This window comes from Lathamus discolor, chromosome 5 (genome assembly GCF_037157495.1).
Source record: "Lathamus discolor isolate bLatDis1 chromosome 5, bLatDis1.hap1, whole genome shotgun sequence".
NCBI classification, from domain to species: domain Eukaryota; kingdom Metazoa; phylum Chordata; class Aves; order Psittaciformes; family Psittacidae; genus Lathamus; species Lathamus discolor.
This window is the reverse complement of record NC_088888.1, coordinates 63,929,746-63,945,651: the sequence shown is the minus strand read 5'-3', so window position 1 is coordinate 63,945,651 and position 15,906 is coordinate 63,929,746. Positions and strand designations below refer to the sequence as shown.

At 39.7% G+C, this 15,906-nt stretch overlaps 1 protein-coding gene across 2 annotated transcripts in view; it reads left to right on the top strand.

Annotated features, from left to right (window-relative positions):
* CDC40 (cell division cycle 40) overlaps positions 1–11,389 on the top strand; it is a 38,780-nt gene extending 27,391 nt beyond the window's left edge. Inside the window, exons 10-15 of one of the 2 annotated variants that reach the window (XM_065681084.1) lie at positions 830–931; positions 2,226–2,341; positions 2,423–2,556; positions 7,121–7,197; positions 9,297–9,441; positions 10,338–11,389. In XM_065681084.1, the coding sequence (XP_065537156.1) occupies positions 830–931; positions 2,226–2,341; positions 2,423–2,556; positions 7,121–7,197; positions 9,297–9,441; positions 10,338–10,515 (752 nt within the window). In that variant the 3' untranslated portion in view covers positions 10,516–11,389. The other variant, XM_065681085.1, reaches the window with a different exon arrangement.
* Positions 11,390–15,906: the final 4,517 nt, after the last annotated feature.

Sequence of the window (15,906 nt, the reverse complement as noted above, 5' to 3'; positions counted from 1 at the left end):
GGTTGGTCAGAGCCTTGGGTGAGATGGTTTAGTTTGAGGTGTCCCTGCCTATGGCAGGGGGGTTGGAACTAGATGATCTTGAGGTCCTTTCCAACCCTAACTATTCTATGATTCTTTGATTCTATAATTATAAATCACAGAATCACAGAATCACAGAATCCCAAGGGTTGGAAGGGACCCAAAAAGATCATCTAGTCCAACCCCCCTGCAAGAGCAGGGTAACCTACAGTACATCACACAGGAACTTGTCCAGGCGGGCCTTGAATATCTCCAGTGTAGGAGACTCCACAACCCCCCTGGGCAGCCCGTTCCAGTGCTCTGTCACTCTTACAGTAAAGAAGTTCTTCCTGATGTTAACGTGAAACTTCCTATGTTCCAGTAAATGTTTGTCTTTTAAATGTATCTCCTTTATTGTTTCTTTCCTGTTTTTCATTAGGTGTTGACAATTATTACAGTGTTTCAAATTCCTCTTGCAGCTCTTAACTATGACTTGAACAATCTTTGAAGCCAAAGATTGATTGTAAATCAGTTTACGAATGATTCATAGTGCTTGGTTCTGTGCCATGCTGTTGTTTCTATCTCCAGTGCTTTAGAGGTGTGAGGATTTGGGGGGTTTATTTTCATTATTCTTTAGGAGTTACACTTTTACTTTATTTTTTTTTTTTCTTTACTAGCGCTTATGAATAACTTCACTGAGTGATTTTCTTGTTTTCTGTGCATTGTTAAAGGCTGGAGCATTTAACATGCATAACATTTTTAAAGAAACAAAAACATTAATTCTAGACATGAATAGATAGAAGTTTATTAATGCATTTTTCCTGTCTTGTAGGACATAGCAAAGCTGTTAGAGACATCTGTTTTAATAATGCTGGCACTCAGTTTCTTAGTGCTGCATATGACCGCTACCTTAAACTCTGGGACACTGAAACAGGTAGGCTTACAAACTGTTGTTTGGCACTATGTTTAATTAATAGTAAATATATTGATATATTGTCAGTCATGTTGCTTCAAATTGTCCTTAATGTCATCTTGTAGTTCAGCATTCAGGCTTTTATTACAGGATGAATAGTCCTTTTTTTTCCCTCAATGTTTTGTTATCTGTAATGATGCAGTTGACACTACCTATATAACTGTATTTCATATACCTTTTGTACTTGAGAAGTCTGATAGTTATTTGTAGTGCTAGAACAGTTTTCAACAAAAAGACAAAGTTTTACCAGATCAATTAATTTTATACCTTTTTATGCCTGTAAATGTAAACATTCTAGTTAGGAATAAAATCATACTTTCATATGGTTAATTTAAAAGAATTCTTTCACTTGATCTTTTGGTTAACCTGAACTTGAAGAGCACTCCAAATAAGATAAACTGCTGGTATAGGGAGATGGAGGGTAGGCCTGATGCTCTCACAGAACTGTCTGGGAGATGCTCTGTAGCATTCTGCTCCAGCAGTTTCTTAAGCTAAAAAGATACAGGATAGATTTTTGTCAATATTCTTTTTAACCTTAAGTCTGTTCCTAAGACAGGAAGCTTCCATGTTTGAAAGAAACATTAGCTTTCTTGGTTAGCAGTGCTGCTAGTCTTACACAGGAGACAGTTAGGAAGGTGTAAGTCAGATTCTCCAGTCTTGAGTCTGAACTCAGTCATTTAGACACCTGAAAAATGTCTTCAGCTTTCAGATTAAAACAGGCTCCTGCAAGTTACGGATGACATGTAATCAGGGTATTTATGGCTGAAAATATGAGAGGAGGAGGTTAGTGGTTTGTTTTGCAGTTGAATTACTGTTACCCTTTTCTAAGCTTAGGATTGAGGAATTCTTCCCCAAGTTTGTCACTTGTTGAGAAGACATCTGATCCTAAGGAGGTGATGCTTTACAAAGACTGGTCAGCTTGTGATGTCCTGACTGGTCCTAATATTTTTGATATGTCCTGATGACATACAGGGTACTGTGCAATTATACTTTAAGAAGGCTGTAGTAAAGGTAGGGGACAGTTCATATGTGTATGTGTTTGTGCAGGCTTCATTAATACAAACGTGTAAAAGAACGTCTAATCAAAGAGCAGGGTAAATTCTACTCTCTAGTCTTCTCAAAGGCCATAAAACAAGTATTTTCTGCTGTTAGTAAAGTAAAAGTAAAATGAATGGTTTTCATCAGTATCTGCAAGAAATAATCAGGCCATAGAACTTCCAACCTGATGGCACTATGAATGGCTTTTCTTTTGCAGGGCAGTGTATTTCAAGATTCACAAACAGGAAGGTTCCTTATTGTGTCAAGTTCAATCCTGACGAAGATAAACAAAATCTCTTTGTTGCAGGAATGTCAGACAAGAAAATTGTGCAGGTATGTCTGTGTACTCTCTCTTCCTCTAAAATTTGATATTTAGTAAAAAAAAATATCTTATTCTGACTCTTTTATTTGTAGTGGGATATCCGAAGTGGTGAGATTGTGCAGGAATATGATAGGCATTTGGGAGCTGTCAACACCATTGTGTTTGTGGATGAAAATAGAAGGTTTGTGAGTACATCTGATGACAAGAGTTTAAGAGTCTGGGAATGGTAAGTTTAAATTTTTTAATTTTAACTTAAAGTGTATTACGAGCAAACTGAGAAGAGAGTTTATTTTTAAAAGAGCGCATAGCACGTGGAACACTGGACTTGTACCCAGTTCTAGCTAGCTGAGGAAGAGCTGGCTTTAAAACTCTATTTTGGCTTAATGCTTGAGATACTTCCCAGATTTCCTCCTCCCCCAAAGAAAGCATAAGATAGCCTGTCTGCCTGAAGCACACTGCACTCTAATAGTGATCTCTGTTCTCTCTCCTTTCCTTGAGTATTAGGTCCTAAATTAACCTGTAGTTTTACATTTGTGTATGTGTGTCAGTTTTGAATGCTTTGAACTTAGATATGCATAGTATCATATAATACTTAGCCCATGTATTAAATGAGTAGTTTAGCATTAATATATTATTATTAATAATCATAACCCCTTCGTATTAATGTTGATGCAGGACATTTTGCATGTGTTTTCTGCTAAATACATTAATCAAAGTAGCTTAATTTCTGGGGGTTTTGGCAATCATTGGTACTCATAGTATGAATAAAATAGATGACAGAAAAGGGAGAGTCTATCGAAGAAAAACTCATAAAACCTATAATTTTCAATGACTTCCAATTCTTAATATAACTGGGGAGGAAGTAGATCTCTCCGATCTGAAATGTTTTTCATGAGCTTTTTAGGTACTAAGATTTTCAGCCTAGGATTTGTAAGATTCCTCTAGGATTTCACATTTCTCTCTGAAATAGTCAATTCCATATCTTTAGGTATCAGTTTCCTTTCTTTTGCTGCTCACACATGCCAAGCTGTTACACAATACGGACACTAGATTGACAGCTCTGTGGCAAACCTAGACAAAAGAGACAAAAAAATCTGTGACATTTGAATGTTACCCAAGCAGCCAGCAAAAACCCTCAGCATGTCTGTGATCAGCTGCTATCATTGCCAGTACTGGCGGTGGTAATGACCAAAGTCTGGGAACCCAGGCTTAGGCTAGACATGTAATATTGTCACCATATGTCACTCCAAGAGAGCCTCTGTTCAGTACTTCATAATTAGACTCATACATTTACTGAGCTCTTTAAAGAAAAAATCTTTGCAGTAGCATATCTTCTAAGGAATGTCTCCTCTCTAGTGAGTGGGAGGATGATCTCACTTGCACAAATCTCTTATTTCCTTGAGATTGGATTGCCCTTGTTTTGTGAGCTTTGTGTTGGTGACTGAAATAAATAGTGAAGTGGGTGGATTTAGTCACTCTGTGGAGAAGAGCAGGAAAGGCAAAAAGGTTCTGGCATGGGAGTATCACAACCTGATTGTTCCAGTAGCAGAAGCTTTTTCCCTCTGAAGAAAAAATACGTACTGAGCTTGTTGTATGCTTCCTTGTTCAGATAATAGGGAAATCAACTGTTGGCAATATGGCATAAAACAGTTGTTGGGGTTTTTTTTGTTTTAGAAAAAGCAAATGTAATGCTATCTTCCTAAGCATGACTTCAAAAACTTTCTCCATGACCTAACATGATATATGTAGTATCATAAATAGTACCTATTTCTCTAATTTTAAGATCCAAAGTTTTATAATGCTTCAAAGCTAAGTTAACATATTCACTACACAAGTTTTAGAGCTTAAACTTCCGTGGAAAATGATGTCTCAAATCATTTTTTCCTAAGGAAAATAATTTGCATCTTAGGGTGATTTGGTTACTAAAACATACCTTTTTGTATGTTTGTTCATATGTTCTTCAGCACAATATTTCTTTAGTATCATACAGAAACAAAGCAGAAGTAAATATGATGTGAGTATGGCCTTAAAAGCTGGTAATTAAAGCTGGTCTAATTGCTTAGTTTCAATGGTCTAGAGGAATTCTGTAGTATGTTTTGTAAACTCCTTGACTTGGCCAGAGCTGGTAATGGGGTGCCATGTCAGACTTCATCACAGTGAGGAACTTCTCCACTGAGAATTCAAATCTCCTTTCCCCAAGAGTTCCCATGCATAGATTTCACTCAGTTGCAGTCGGTTGGTTGCTGAACATTCAGACTGCAAGTATAGCACAGACTCTTGCAGATTAAATGGTTTCTTTAGGAATCTTAATGGGAGTACTTTTAAACTTGTCTGCTTTCTCATTTCCTGTGATTGTATTGTTACAGCAGGGATATTAAACGTGGCATGGGTATCATATTCAGTGTTCTTTTGGAAATGAAAGATATTATTGTTTGCTTCATGTGCATCTGATCCTACTTGGAAAAAAGCAGTGAAATGATGTGGGCAACTGACCTTGGAGACTTTTATTTCCTTTCACTTTCAAGTGAACTAGCAAAGCAAGAAATATACTGTGGTAGCTTAGTTATTATCCTGACAGGTTTAGGAGGCTTATCATCTCTGTAAAGCTATACCCCTCAGCAGGCCTTTTCACCATCATTCTCCATAAAGATACTATACCCTTTGAGAGAGCTCTTCATGATGTGTAGATCCTAAAATTGGGTTTGGTTGGGTTTGGGGTTTTGGTTTGGTTTGATCACACACACACACACACACACACTTCTTTCTTTAAAAAGGATTTTTTAGTCTGCTGCTTAGGGAAGAAGTTGTATTAGAACCCCAGAGTATCACATTTCTGAATCTTATCTAGCAGGTACTACTTTTGATATTTAAAACTTTTCAGCCTTTGAAATGCTATGAAGTGGGAACCTGAAGATCTTTAAATATTTGAACAAGCTGTATATCACATGAGTTTTGAGGTCAGGAAGCTATGACAGCGTCTTCCTTGATAATTTTTTTGGTTTAGCTTTTTCTTGAGGCAGCAGGCTGATATTACTTATTTAGAAATTAGACTGGAAAAAAATGTGAAATGTATTTCTTAATCCTAATAACTTAATGCAGTGTATCTTGCAGCTGTCCTAAGTGTGTCTGGTATGTTTCAACATAAAGTAGACTTGTTGTAAATAAATCCTATAGATGAGCCTGCCTTCATCTGTAAAGGAATAGAAGGCAGGACAACCTGTGCTGCATTTAAATTTCTTACTGCAATACAACTCAGCACTGGAGATGCATCTTCTGTGATGAGACTTTTTTTGATGGGGCCTAAAGTGGGGTTGCTTTTACCTTGGCATTGAGGACTCCAGATGACCAGTGGGCTTGAGGGAGTGTTGGGTGGTGGGAGCTGATCAGGATCTGGCCTTACTGCAGTGATGACTTTGTGTTGTGCTGCAGGTGGGGTTTGAAGCTGTTTGGGTGTTGATGCAAAAGGGTAGGGTGAGGTGAGAGGGGCTGCACTTTCTGTGCCATCAGGTTGGTCAGCCTTAGAGATTATATGGACTTTGTTACTCCTTTACAGTTTTACTGTCCAGCAGTACTCTTAGGGCTTGCCTGTTTGGAAGCCAGTTATCCCTGCATATGTTCTTATCTACAGATTGTGTTAAGTGGATAGACCTTCTTATTCTGAGGGGTAAATGATTTTACCATCTAACTCACAGGAACATTTGTGTTGTTTCCTGACAACAGAGCAGCTTCTCACCCTGTTGCCCATGTGCATGTTGCTTAACATAAGATGACACGAAATCACTTACTCCATAATAAAACACAATTGTAATTATCTTGCTAATGTCAACCATATTGCCATCCAGCAAGGCTTGGTCAGCTAGTACAAAACAGCCACCCACACTCTGCTCCAATAGTGTCCCAGCAGCTCTTCTACTTGTGTGAATTAAACAATGAAGTCATAAACCCTTTGTATTAATTAATGTTGCTACAGAACATTTTAAATGTGTTTTATGCTATCCAATCTATTTTTTGCTGGAGAATTCTTTTGCTTAATGAGAGAGACATGTGCATGCCTTCTCTTCTTACCAGACTCCCAGTGTAGGGTATGAGGAATACTGTGAGTATAAATGACTGCTAGTAATTCAATTTATATAGTCAAAACCAAATTACATTTCTGTTGAGTAAGGATTAGACTGTACTTTTTTTTTTCCTTAAGCCTTGTATAGAAGGACAGTTCTTAATGTGCACTGGCATAGTCCTGTATGCAGTTGAGACCAGGGAGTTCACAGTTCAGGTTTGTGAACATTCAGAATTCGTTAGCTATCTTTTTTGGGAGATCAGGATGAAAAGGGCATTTGCAGGGACTTACAATTAAAATGCATAAGACATTCCAGAAAATAAGACGCTCCAGAAAATAAGACATTCCAGTAAAATACCTGCCTTTATCAGTCTATTCTTGTTACCTATTCTTGTTACCTATATAAAAATTCTGTAAGAGCTGCAGTTAAACTGGAGGCAATAGAATATCTTTGTGTTACAATTTTACTCTTTAACAATTGGAATTATGGTTCTGCTCTGCACTTGGGGTTATTTGATTGAGGTAAATTCACTCTCAAAGGTTACCGTGTAGGTGGCTCTGCAACCAGAGCTGTCTAGGTGGGCATTCCTAATACTTTTGAGCTTTTACACATTTATCCTTTGGACACCACGATACACTCTACATGGCTCAGTGGCTGAGTAAATCAGCTGACTGGAGGCAGCCCTTTGGAATATCTCCATGTCTTCATAAAACATACTTCTTCCTTTTGCAGGGACATTCCTGTAGACTTCAAGTATATTGCTGAGCCAAGTATGCATTCAATGCCAGCTGTGACTTTGTCTCCAAATGGTAAGTTAAAACTTTACTGCCTTCTTAGGCATAGTTTACATAGGCATGTCTTACTGATTATATCTCCATAATGTTGCTGTGTTGTGTCCCCCTGTCACCCCACATGACCCATTCTGAACCAGTGTGTGCATTTATTCCAAGATTGGACTGGATCTGGCTTTGATTTAAAAGTCTTAAGAATAAAAATTATGTCAAAAATTAGAGTTATATCAGGATAAATGTATCAGTTTAAATTTAGACCTTGGTCCAAACAGGGCAAAAGGATTCTTTCTTTTCATAGAGCTCAATATGCTTTTTGCTATATTTAAAATATTAAGAGAAACAATGGTGGGAACTGACAATGGCTGCAAAGTACTAAGGAAGTTCAGCAGTCCTTGTGGTGCCACAGTTAAAGCAGAAACTGATGTTGTACATGATCCTGGTCATGCTATTCTTTTCTGTTCTGAATATAGCCCAAAACAACTCTTGCAGAAGAGAAATACAAAATTACCTCAGTGTTTCTGGATGTTAATGTTTTGCTGATGTTTCTGTTCTTCAATTAGAAGCAGACTGAAGGAGAATAAAGGTTTAGAGCTTCCAGTAGTCAGTGAAAATCCTTCTAACAGGACAGTCTTTGTTTTGGCCAAAAATAAATTGCTTTAGTGTCAACATTATTAAAGTGTTGCCAGATTTACAGTTAACAGTCCCATTATGCCAAGTAGCAACTGATCAACTTGTTGTACAGCTAACGTTTTCAGCCAGCTGTCAGCATCAAATTGTATGGCTTCCCAGTGTAGATATTTTCTTCTTAACAGTAGAAGTGGGTTTCTAAAATAAAAAGGAAGATTCTGGAGAAAGAGCTGTGTTTAAAAGCATTAGCTTCCCAAGCTGGCCTTTTTCAACCCCTGTTTCTGCACAACTTGCTGTATTCTAATCCAATTTTTCAGTTCATATCCTTCTTCCATATTGAAATACTGGATTTTTCATTCTTTTTCCAGTTCTGGCTGGCTATCATTTGCATATTTGATTTCTGAGATGAGACAGTAAATGATGTTGGGAATGAAGTAGTCATCTTTTCAGCTCAAGACATCACCTTAACTAACACATTAGTTAACTGTCACATTAAGTAACGTTATCTTTACTACAGTAGTCCAGTATCACACAAAACAAGTTATTTAGGAATAGTTAAGCTACAGATTGTGCCAGATGTGCCATGCATTGTTTAGTGTTAATAGAGGAGCTGACTCCTTTAAAGAAAAGTCAACTGGAAATCTTACATATGTGGGAATTTTCTACTTACGGGCACTGATTTAAGAATCTTATCAATTAAATTCTTCCTCCTGAGTGATGGAGGAAACAGACTTTTTAAGAAGTAGGAGAGTAACATGCTTGCAGTATACATTTGATTTGTTTCTTTGGGAGGCTGAAAAAATCCTCAAATTCCAAGCTAGTAGCTGGAAGCGTGATCAGATTTACAGTCAAGTCAGCACATTTTATGCTATCACTGTTTGCATAAGACTCTGTAAAGACAGAGATTTCTGTCCCGAATTTGGCATATAGTCACTGTTCCGTGGTGTTCTGTAAAACATTATCTTCATTGGATTCCCAGGCAGGAGTTAATGCACTGCTACTTGCAAAAATGTAAGAATTTAAAAACTCCTCTGTCTACCCTAAACATCTTTTTCCTCTAAAGAAAATAAGAGGTGACAGTCTTAGACTATCGACAAGACAGGTAATCAGATAGATTGCAGCTAGATGGGTTTTTTTCCCCCTCATCTGAATTACTTGATTATGTGCACCAGTAAATTTAGTAGCTTAAAATCTTATCAGTAAGTCAACGGGGTTGATAACAGCACATTTTTGTAACAGCCAGAGCTTATCTAGAGTCCTGAGTGCATTTTGTAGGAATAGGTGTCTCAAATCCTGTCAAATGTAAGGTTTTATCTCTTTACAGTTGTACCAGGCAGAAGAAATATCAGCTGCTACCTGGAACCCTGTTACATAATGAACACCTGGATTAAGATAGTGCAAGAAAAGTTATAAAAATCTCTTCAAACGTTCCAGTTAAGTCTGTTTATTCAAATGCAGCACTCTGATACCACCTTTTATTGCATTTATAGGGAAATGGTTGGCTTGCCAGTCGATGGATAACCAAATTCTGATTTTTGGAGCTCAGAACAGATTCAGATTAAATAAAAAGAAAATTTTCAAAGGTCACATGGTAGCTGGCTACGCTTGTCAAGTGGATTTTTCACCTGATATGAGGTAAGTTTTCTGAGAGAATAAGATGCATCTTAAAACTTGCTAGTACAGACACTGAATTTCTTTTTGAATCCTCCGCAGTATTCATTGATGCACAGCCATCTTATTAACTTGGCATCAGACAGAGTTCTCTAGCCAAGCAGCAGAATGGAATGTTTACTCTTGTCATTTGATCAGACTGTTATACTCAGTGGTTGCTCTGAGCAACATTTAGATAACAGTCCATGTAGTCCTGATCCCCCATTCTGCAAAGATGATTTACACTACTGTTAAATCATCCAGAGACTAGCCCTGGTGTAGCAAGCCATAAGCCTCCTGTACATCTGGCTCTTTTTTGTGTGTGGTCTGTAGCACAGGGTCTGTTCCCACAATACGCACTTGTCTAAAATACCTGGGATTCAGACTTGCCCAGTATTCCCCATTTGCAGGTCTGGTGTGGGTATCCTCATTTATTGTTCAGAGAACCATATTTTGCATTCTCTTTGCTCAGTAATATGCTCATATGTTTACCACTATACATACATAAAGTATGCATTACTATAAAAACTGGAGAATAACCTCAGCAACACTGCAGGAAAAAGTAGAATCATCTATAAATTTTAGAGAAACTTCCAGCACACTCTCTCTCTTGCTGATGTATTCTCTTTAGTTCCAATGACACAGTATATGGTACAATCACATTGCTTAGCACATTTACCTTGCAGTTGATAAATCGCCTTCTGCAGGATTTATGCGCATTAGAACACAGGATGAATGCTAATTCTTTGGTAGATATGTTTGCAGACTGTCACATAGGAAGCTCACTGGGTGAAGGCCTTTTCCATTGCTCAATAGAAAAGTATTATAATACAAGCATATTCTGTGATGATACAGCTTTTATTTCAATCCTGTTAATACAGCTATGTGATATCTGGAGATGCAGATGGAAAACTTAACATCTGGGACTGGAAGACAACAAAACTCTACAGCAGATTAAAAGCACATGATAAAGTCTGTATCGGTGCAGTGTGGCATCCACACGAAACATCTAAAGTCATTACGTGTGGCTGGGATGGTCTTATTAAACTATGGGACTAAAGAGGATGCTACAGAGATCTCAGGATTTAAGTCCTGTATACATCTGAGATTAGAATGAATTCTGTAAGGATGAGTAGAAGTTTGTAATACTGCAGTTCTCAGCTAGCTGTATGTATGCACTAAAAAATGGGAAATCTGAAGACACAACTGAAAGAATTTACTTCTCAATATGACCTCTGGGTATGAGAAGCTGAGGTCATCTGAAGCATGCGGAATCAAGTGTTGTCATGTCACTGTTTATGCAAAACACTCTTGTAAAATAAAATAATATTAAGAAAAACTATTTTTGTGCTTCTGACTGCCAGAGATGTGGGGAGTTAAGAGAAAATGAGCAATTGTGTAACTTGCTTCCTAAGAAGTAATCTTTGATACCTACTGCAATAGAGCTGGAAAAGCTACATTTCTTTACCTGTTTTTGGGTGGTATTTTGTTGTCCCCAATATACTTCTACATTTATAGAACACAAACCCATTTGCTAAGATCTTTTAACTCACAATACGAATGAAGAACTAATTGGAAGCTAGCAGCTGTCAGATAAACTGTATCCACTGAAGACTGTATTTGTAAACTCTTACTTCTGTCTGTCTTTAACAATAGCATCATGCTGATCACTGAGTTTCATCTTCGCAAGTAGCCATCGATTTCAAGAGTTTGCTTGTAATGACTGTGTGTTAAGTGTTTGTTTTTTCTCTTCCCGTATGCTTTTATGTTCCAATAAGCATGACATATTAAAAAAAAGATGTGATGTCTCTTGTTCAGTTTGGAATACATTGTATCATAAGCCCCATAAAGGATTTGCCAGTTTAATGTATATAGGTGGGTCATACTTTTTCCTCTTTAAAGAACTTATTTTTAATAAATCTTTTTATAAAAAGTCTGGTTATCTTTAATTCTTCTGTCTAGCATGTCCATAGAGCATATTTCTTACTATTTGGTATTTTAATTTGCAGTTGTGTACCAGTGTTCAGATAAACCCATTCTCTTGCACTTCATACAAAACTAATGCAAGTTGGAAGCAGGAGAAAAAAATCCTTTGCAATCCCTATCTTCTCGCTTTTTAAGCACATAATGGAAAAGAAATTAATTACACATTTTTATCCCATGGATCAGTCTTCAATTACAGTTTTGAGTTACCCTATATTGTTTACTATAACCCTAATGGCCGCTTATCAACGATAAGCAATAGCAAAGGAATAATTGCCTTAATTGACAAAAGCATAGAAGATAAGGCGCTTCAATCAATGAGATGCAAAGGATCTCAAATTGTGTGGATGGAAGGTGGTGGGTTCGTTGTTTTGTGCAGTTTTGTTGATTTTGGGATATTTTGGCTGGTTAACAAGACAATTCTGTTCCTTAGCAAGTACTCTTTGAAAGTTAGGCCCTTGTGAGTGAAGATGGAGCTTGCACGCTTTAGACCAGCTCTCTAAAGCTGAGCTTGAGTCTTTCCAGTGTCCATTCATGCTGGTACATAGCTGCAGAAAGTTTTTGTGTTTCTGTTTACTTTCGGCAGCCTTGTGTACCTGAAAAGCTCCACACCCTGCTTTCACAACAGGTGCACTGGTGGTAACTGGACATTGTCTGGCCTTGTACCCATGCCAATATTGAGGTAGGAAATTGTGAAGCTTGGAGAGAGACAAAAGAGCCAGCGTGCTGTGTCCCAAGGAGAACTCATGAGTCCCCTCTGCAAGGAGAGAAGAGGCTGTTGCTGGTTCCCAGCTCTTCAGGGTGCAGGTGGGAGTGAGCTGTTGCTGTGTCACAGAGGGTGAATTTGTGACATGGTGCTTTTCGCAGAGAAGACTTAACTCCTGAGCTGTGAGTTGAGCTCCGGTGTGCACTGTGCCCGAGTGCTGTGTCAGCCAAAAGTGGGCTGAAATAATTTAGAGTGGTTTTCTTCCTTCAAATCCATTTCCTAAATGGATGTGTGGCAGCGTGCCCTGGCCGTTAACAGCTTGTAAGGACAGAGAACTGCAGAGGAGAGGAGGAATAGAGCAGATAGATAAAAAAACTTCTCACAGGACTGTGTATTAGGTTCCACATCACAAACACCTTTCCCAAATGCTTAAAAGCCTTTAAATTGTAATACACAAAATGCTTGGTCTGTAGTTGGGACTGTTTTCCCATATGTCACCTACCAGGCAGAACTTCATACACACACACACACACACACACACACAAAATATACAAGGTATAAAAAGAGATGTATAAACATTTATAGTACTATAACTGGGCACTGTCTTAGGAGGAAAAAAAAAAAAAAGAAGTGTTGACTCAATCAGTTCTGCTGAGGTTGATGAATTGGATTAAATGTTTGCAACAAGCCCAGAATGAAAATTTCCCCAGAAACTTTGAGATAAAACCCTTTGTCCCTCACAGTTGGTCTCCCTGTTAATCTTTCGTGGAATTTCTCACATCTGCACTGGAGCCTGCAGGGGGAATTTTTATGAGGATAATTCCCTCATGTCATCTTAGAGTTGCAAACTCCAAAGCTCACACTGTCAGCTGGTTTGCTGTGCACAAGGATAGACTGTGTGTGTCGGTGGTGCGAGTCTAGACTTGTCTCTCCAGCAGACACCTGGGAAAAGATTTCTTGCTGGGCTCATTAACTTGAATCATGTCCTGCTCTTATCTTCCCAATTTCATGTCTCACCAGAAAATGGTGTTACAAATGTTGGTCAGAGCAGGTCTAGACTGAGTCCCCTGGGCTGACTTGGGGCGTGAGCAGACAATGACAGAGGAAAAGCAGTGCTGGGAGAAAGAGCAAAAAGTGCATTTCAAGTTCCTGCAAGTTACTCCCCTCTAACATCAGGCAGAAAATGCAGTGTGATTCAAGCAGAAAAGGAGCTTCCTGGGGGGGCTGGAGTCAAGCGCATAGTACTGCCGGGAAGGAATGCAGGCAAGCTGGAGTGCAGGGCTGCTGTCACAGCATCGTAGTGCTCTGTAACTTTCAGCAATGATGTGCCAATATGCTGCCACTTTTATTAATACCAATTACTTTTACAGGGCAAGTTTTTACAGAGAAGTGAACTACCTCCATCATTCTTGGAGTTCTGCCTGGGAAGCTTTGATAGTTCTTTTGGCCTTGTGCCGTCTTCTTCTTGGACTTCTTTTCACATGCAGGAGGAGAGATACCCCACATACCCTCTTGCAACTTGCTGGTATTTCTTGAAGCAGATGATCTTGGCATCTGTCTCCTTAGAGTTTGTAATTGTCCCCAGTAAGATGGGACTGCTCAGTCTTTGCCCTCATTATAAGGAACAAATATCTAAATTACTGGACATCCAGAAACGTCCAAGGATGTCTTGTAATAAGTCAATTTTTAGCAACGGGCAGATGCTTGATATACCATTTAACACTGTGGTCTTTGAAGGCTGATTAACACAGCGAGTCTTGCAGCCCTGAGAGCCCAGTAACACAATGTACTTCCCTTCTTTCTGCCAGCTGCTCATTACAAAATCCTGCTCCCGTTTGCTAGGAAGACTCCATGTGACAAACAGCCTGCACAAGGGAGAACAGAGGAGGGAGGGGAGTTTTGCTTAGGTGACTTTCAGCAGTTGAACCTATACACCAGAAAAATCACTTGCCAGGGAGCCGGTCCTCTGAAGACTACTCGGGGACTTGCTACCGTAGGGTTTCACTGACATACGCTCAACATCATAGCCTGCAGTGAAATGCAGCTCTTCTGTCAGGCTTGCTGATAAAAAAAACAGATGCACCCTGGCTGTCCTGCAGCACTCAGGGAAAACTGCTTGTGGCAGGGTCATGATTACAGAAGCTCTTTGCAGAGTTTAAAGCTTTTAGAAACAAGCAGCGGTACTTTCCGTGCAACATGGACCTCTAAGTTTTCCAGGTACACTGGAAGTTTGACCTCAGGCCTGTTGTCTTTTGTGACAGAACATTTAAAATGTGTTAAATGCTAAAGCACTGAGTCTGTCTGAGTCTCCTTTTAACCTGCTGCACTTCATGCCACTGGGAAACTGCTAAAACAAAATGTTCTTGCAGATGCGTTGAGCTTGTCGTTCAGAATAAGAGCTTCTCATTAGGCCTTGGCATTGTTTTGGTTACTTTGACAGATGTCAAGACTACCCGAGCCTGCTCCCGCTCTGGTTTGGGAAAGAAAGACACCACCACAAATCCCCTGGGGAGTTATGTTAGTAATGGGAAATTCACGGAGCTTCAAGACCACTGGCAGTGACCTGGCTGTGGGTCTGGGAGCTGCACGTCTTCCCAGTGCTCCCAGTGCAATTGCCCCACAGTTTGTGTCTAGCACTAACTCCTGGATAACCTTCAATTGTGGAATAAGTTCGGGTTTGGCGGGCTTGGGTTTCTTTCAGTGGAATTTAAACTCTTGCAACGTTTTTTTAAGAAGCAATACACAAACACCTGTCCTAGAAGGGCTGTAACAGTTTCGCTTCCTTACCTTAGCTTGCGCCAGGGCAATTTCCCCACACAGCTGGGGCTCCAACAGTTGGTGATCTCAGCAGCTTGCCCAGATTAGGTGCTTATATTCTGCTTCCGCACCTTTACGCAGTCTTGGTCCTTTGTCTCCTCTGTATATACTCTGGGAAACCTAATCCGTTCCAGCATTCCTTCCTCAGGAGATGAAGAGGGAAGTCTGACTCCAAATGAAGTCAGTTGTCAGGCCAGACATCTGCAGGAAAAGAAGTAAGGCCCATTCCTTGGAGTTTTCTAAACCACGCTGGGTTTTGTCAGAGCAGCTTCCCTGCAGCAAGCCCCTCTCTTTCTCTCCCGTGGTGCTGACCCTTTGGGAATACCTTGGGGAAGGGGCTGAATTGGTTTTGTTTGGTTTGTGTCATTATTCCTCCAGCGTTTAAGAAGTGGAAGAACATTATGGAATACTTCTTCTGATGCTGCATTCTCCTGTTTCTTAGAGCAATTTTCCTTCACTTCATTAAGAATTAGAAGGCATTTCAGGGTCTCTCCTGCCTAGCAGGTCAGTTTGGGAGGTCAGCGAGGGGCTGACTGGTGAAGTCCCAACCCCTGTGCCATGGCTGCTCCTGGCTGTTGTCAGTGGAGATATATGGGTGCTCCTGGGGCATGGCTGCTGCTTCTGCTGCTGCCACATTAGAGGTCTGACACCGGTCAGGTGGGGTCTGACACGGATCAGTCAGCCATCCCCACCTCCCTGCAAGGCACCCAGGGTGGTGGCTCCACTCTAGATATCTGAAGGTGGATGCAAGGGTGGGATTCACATTGTTCAGGTTTAATTCAGAAACGGAGTCTCAAATGCAGCAGTGGGAATCACCAGCTGAGGCACAGGAGCATAATCACCTGCAGCATTTGGATACTGTGTACACCACTGCACTTTCCTTCAGGAAACTACTGGAAACCAAATACGTACGGTGGTAATCCACCAAATAGAGCATGGATATT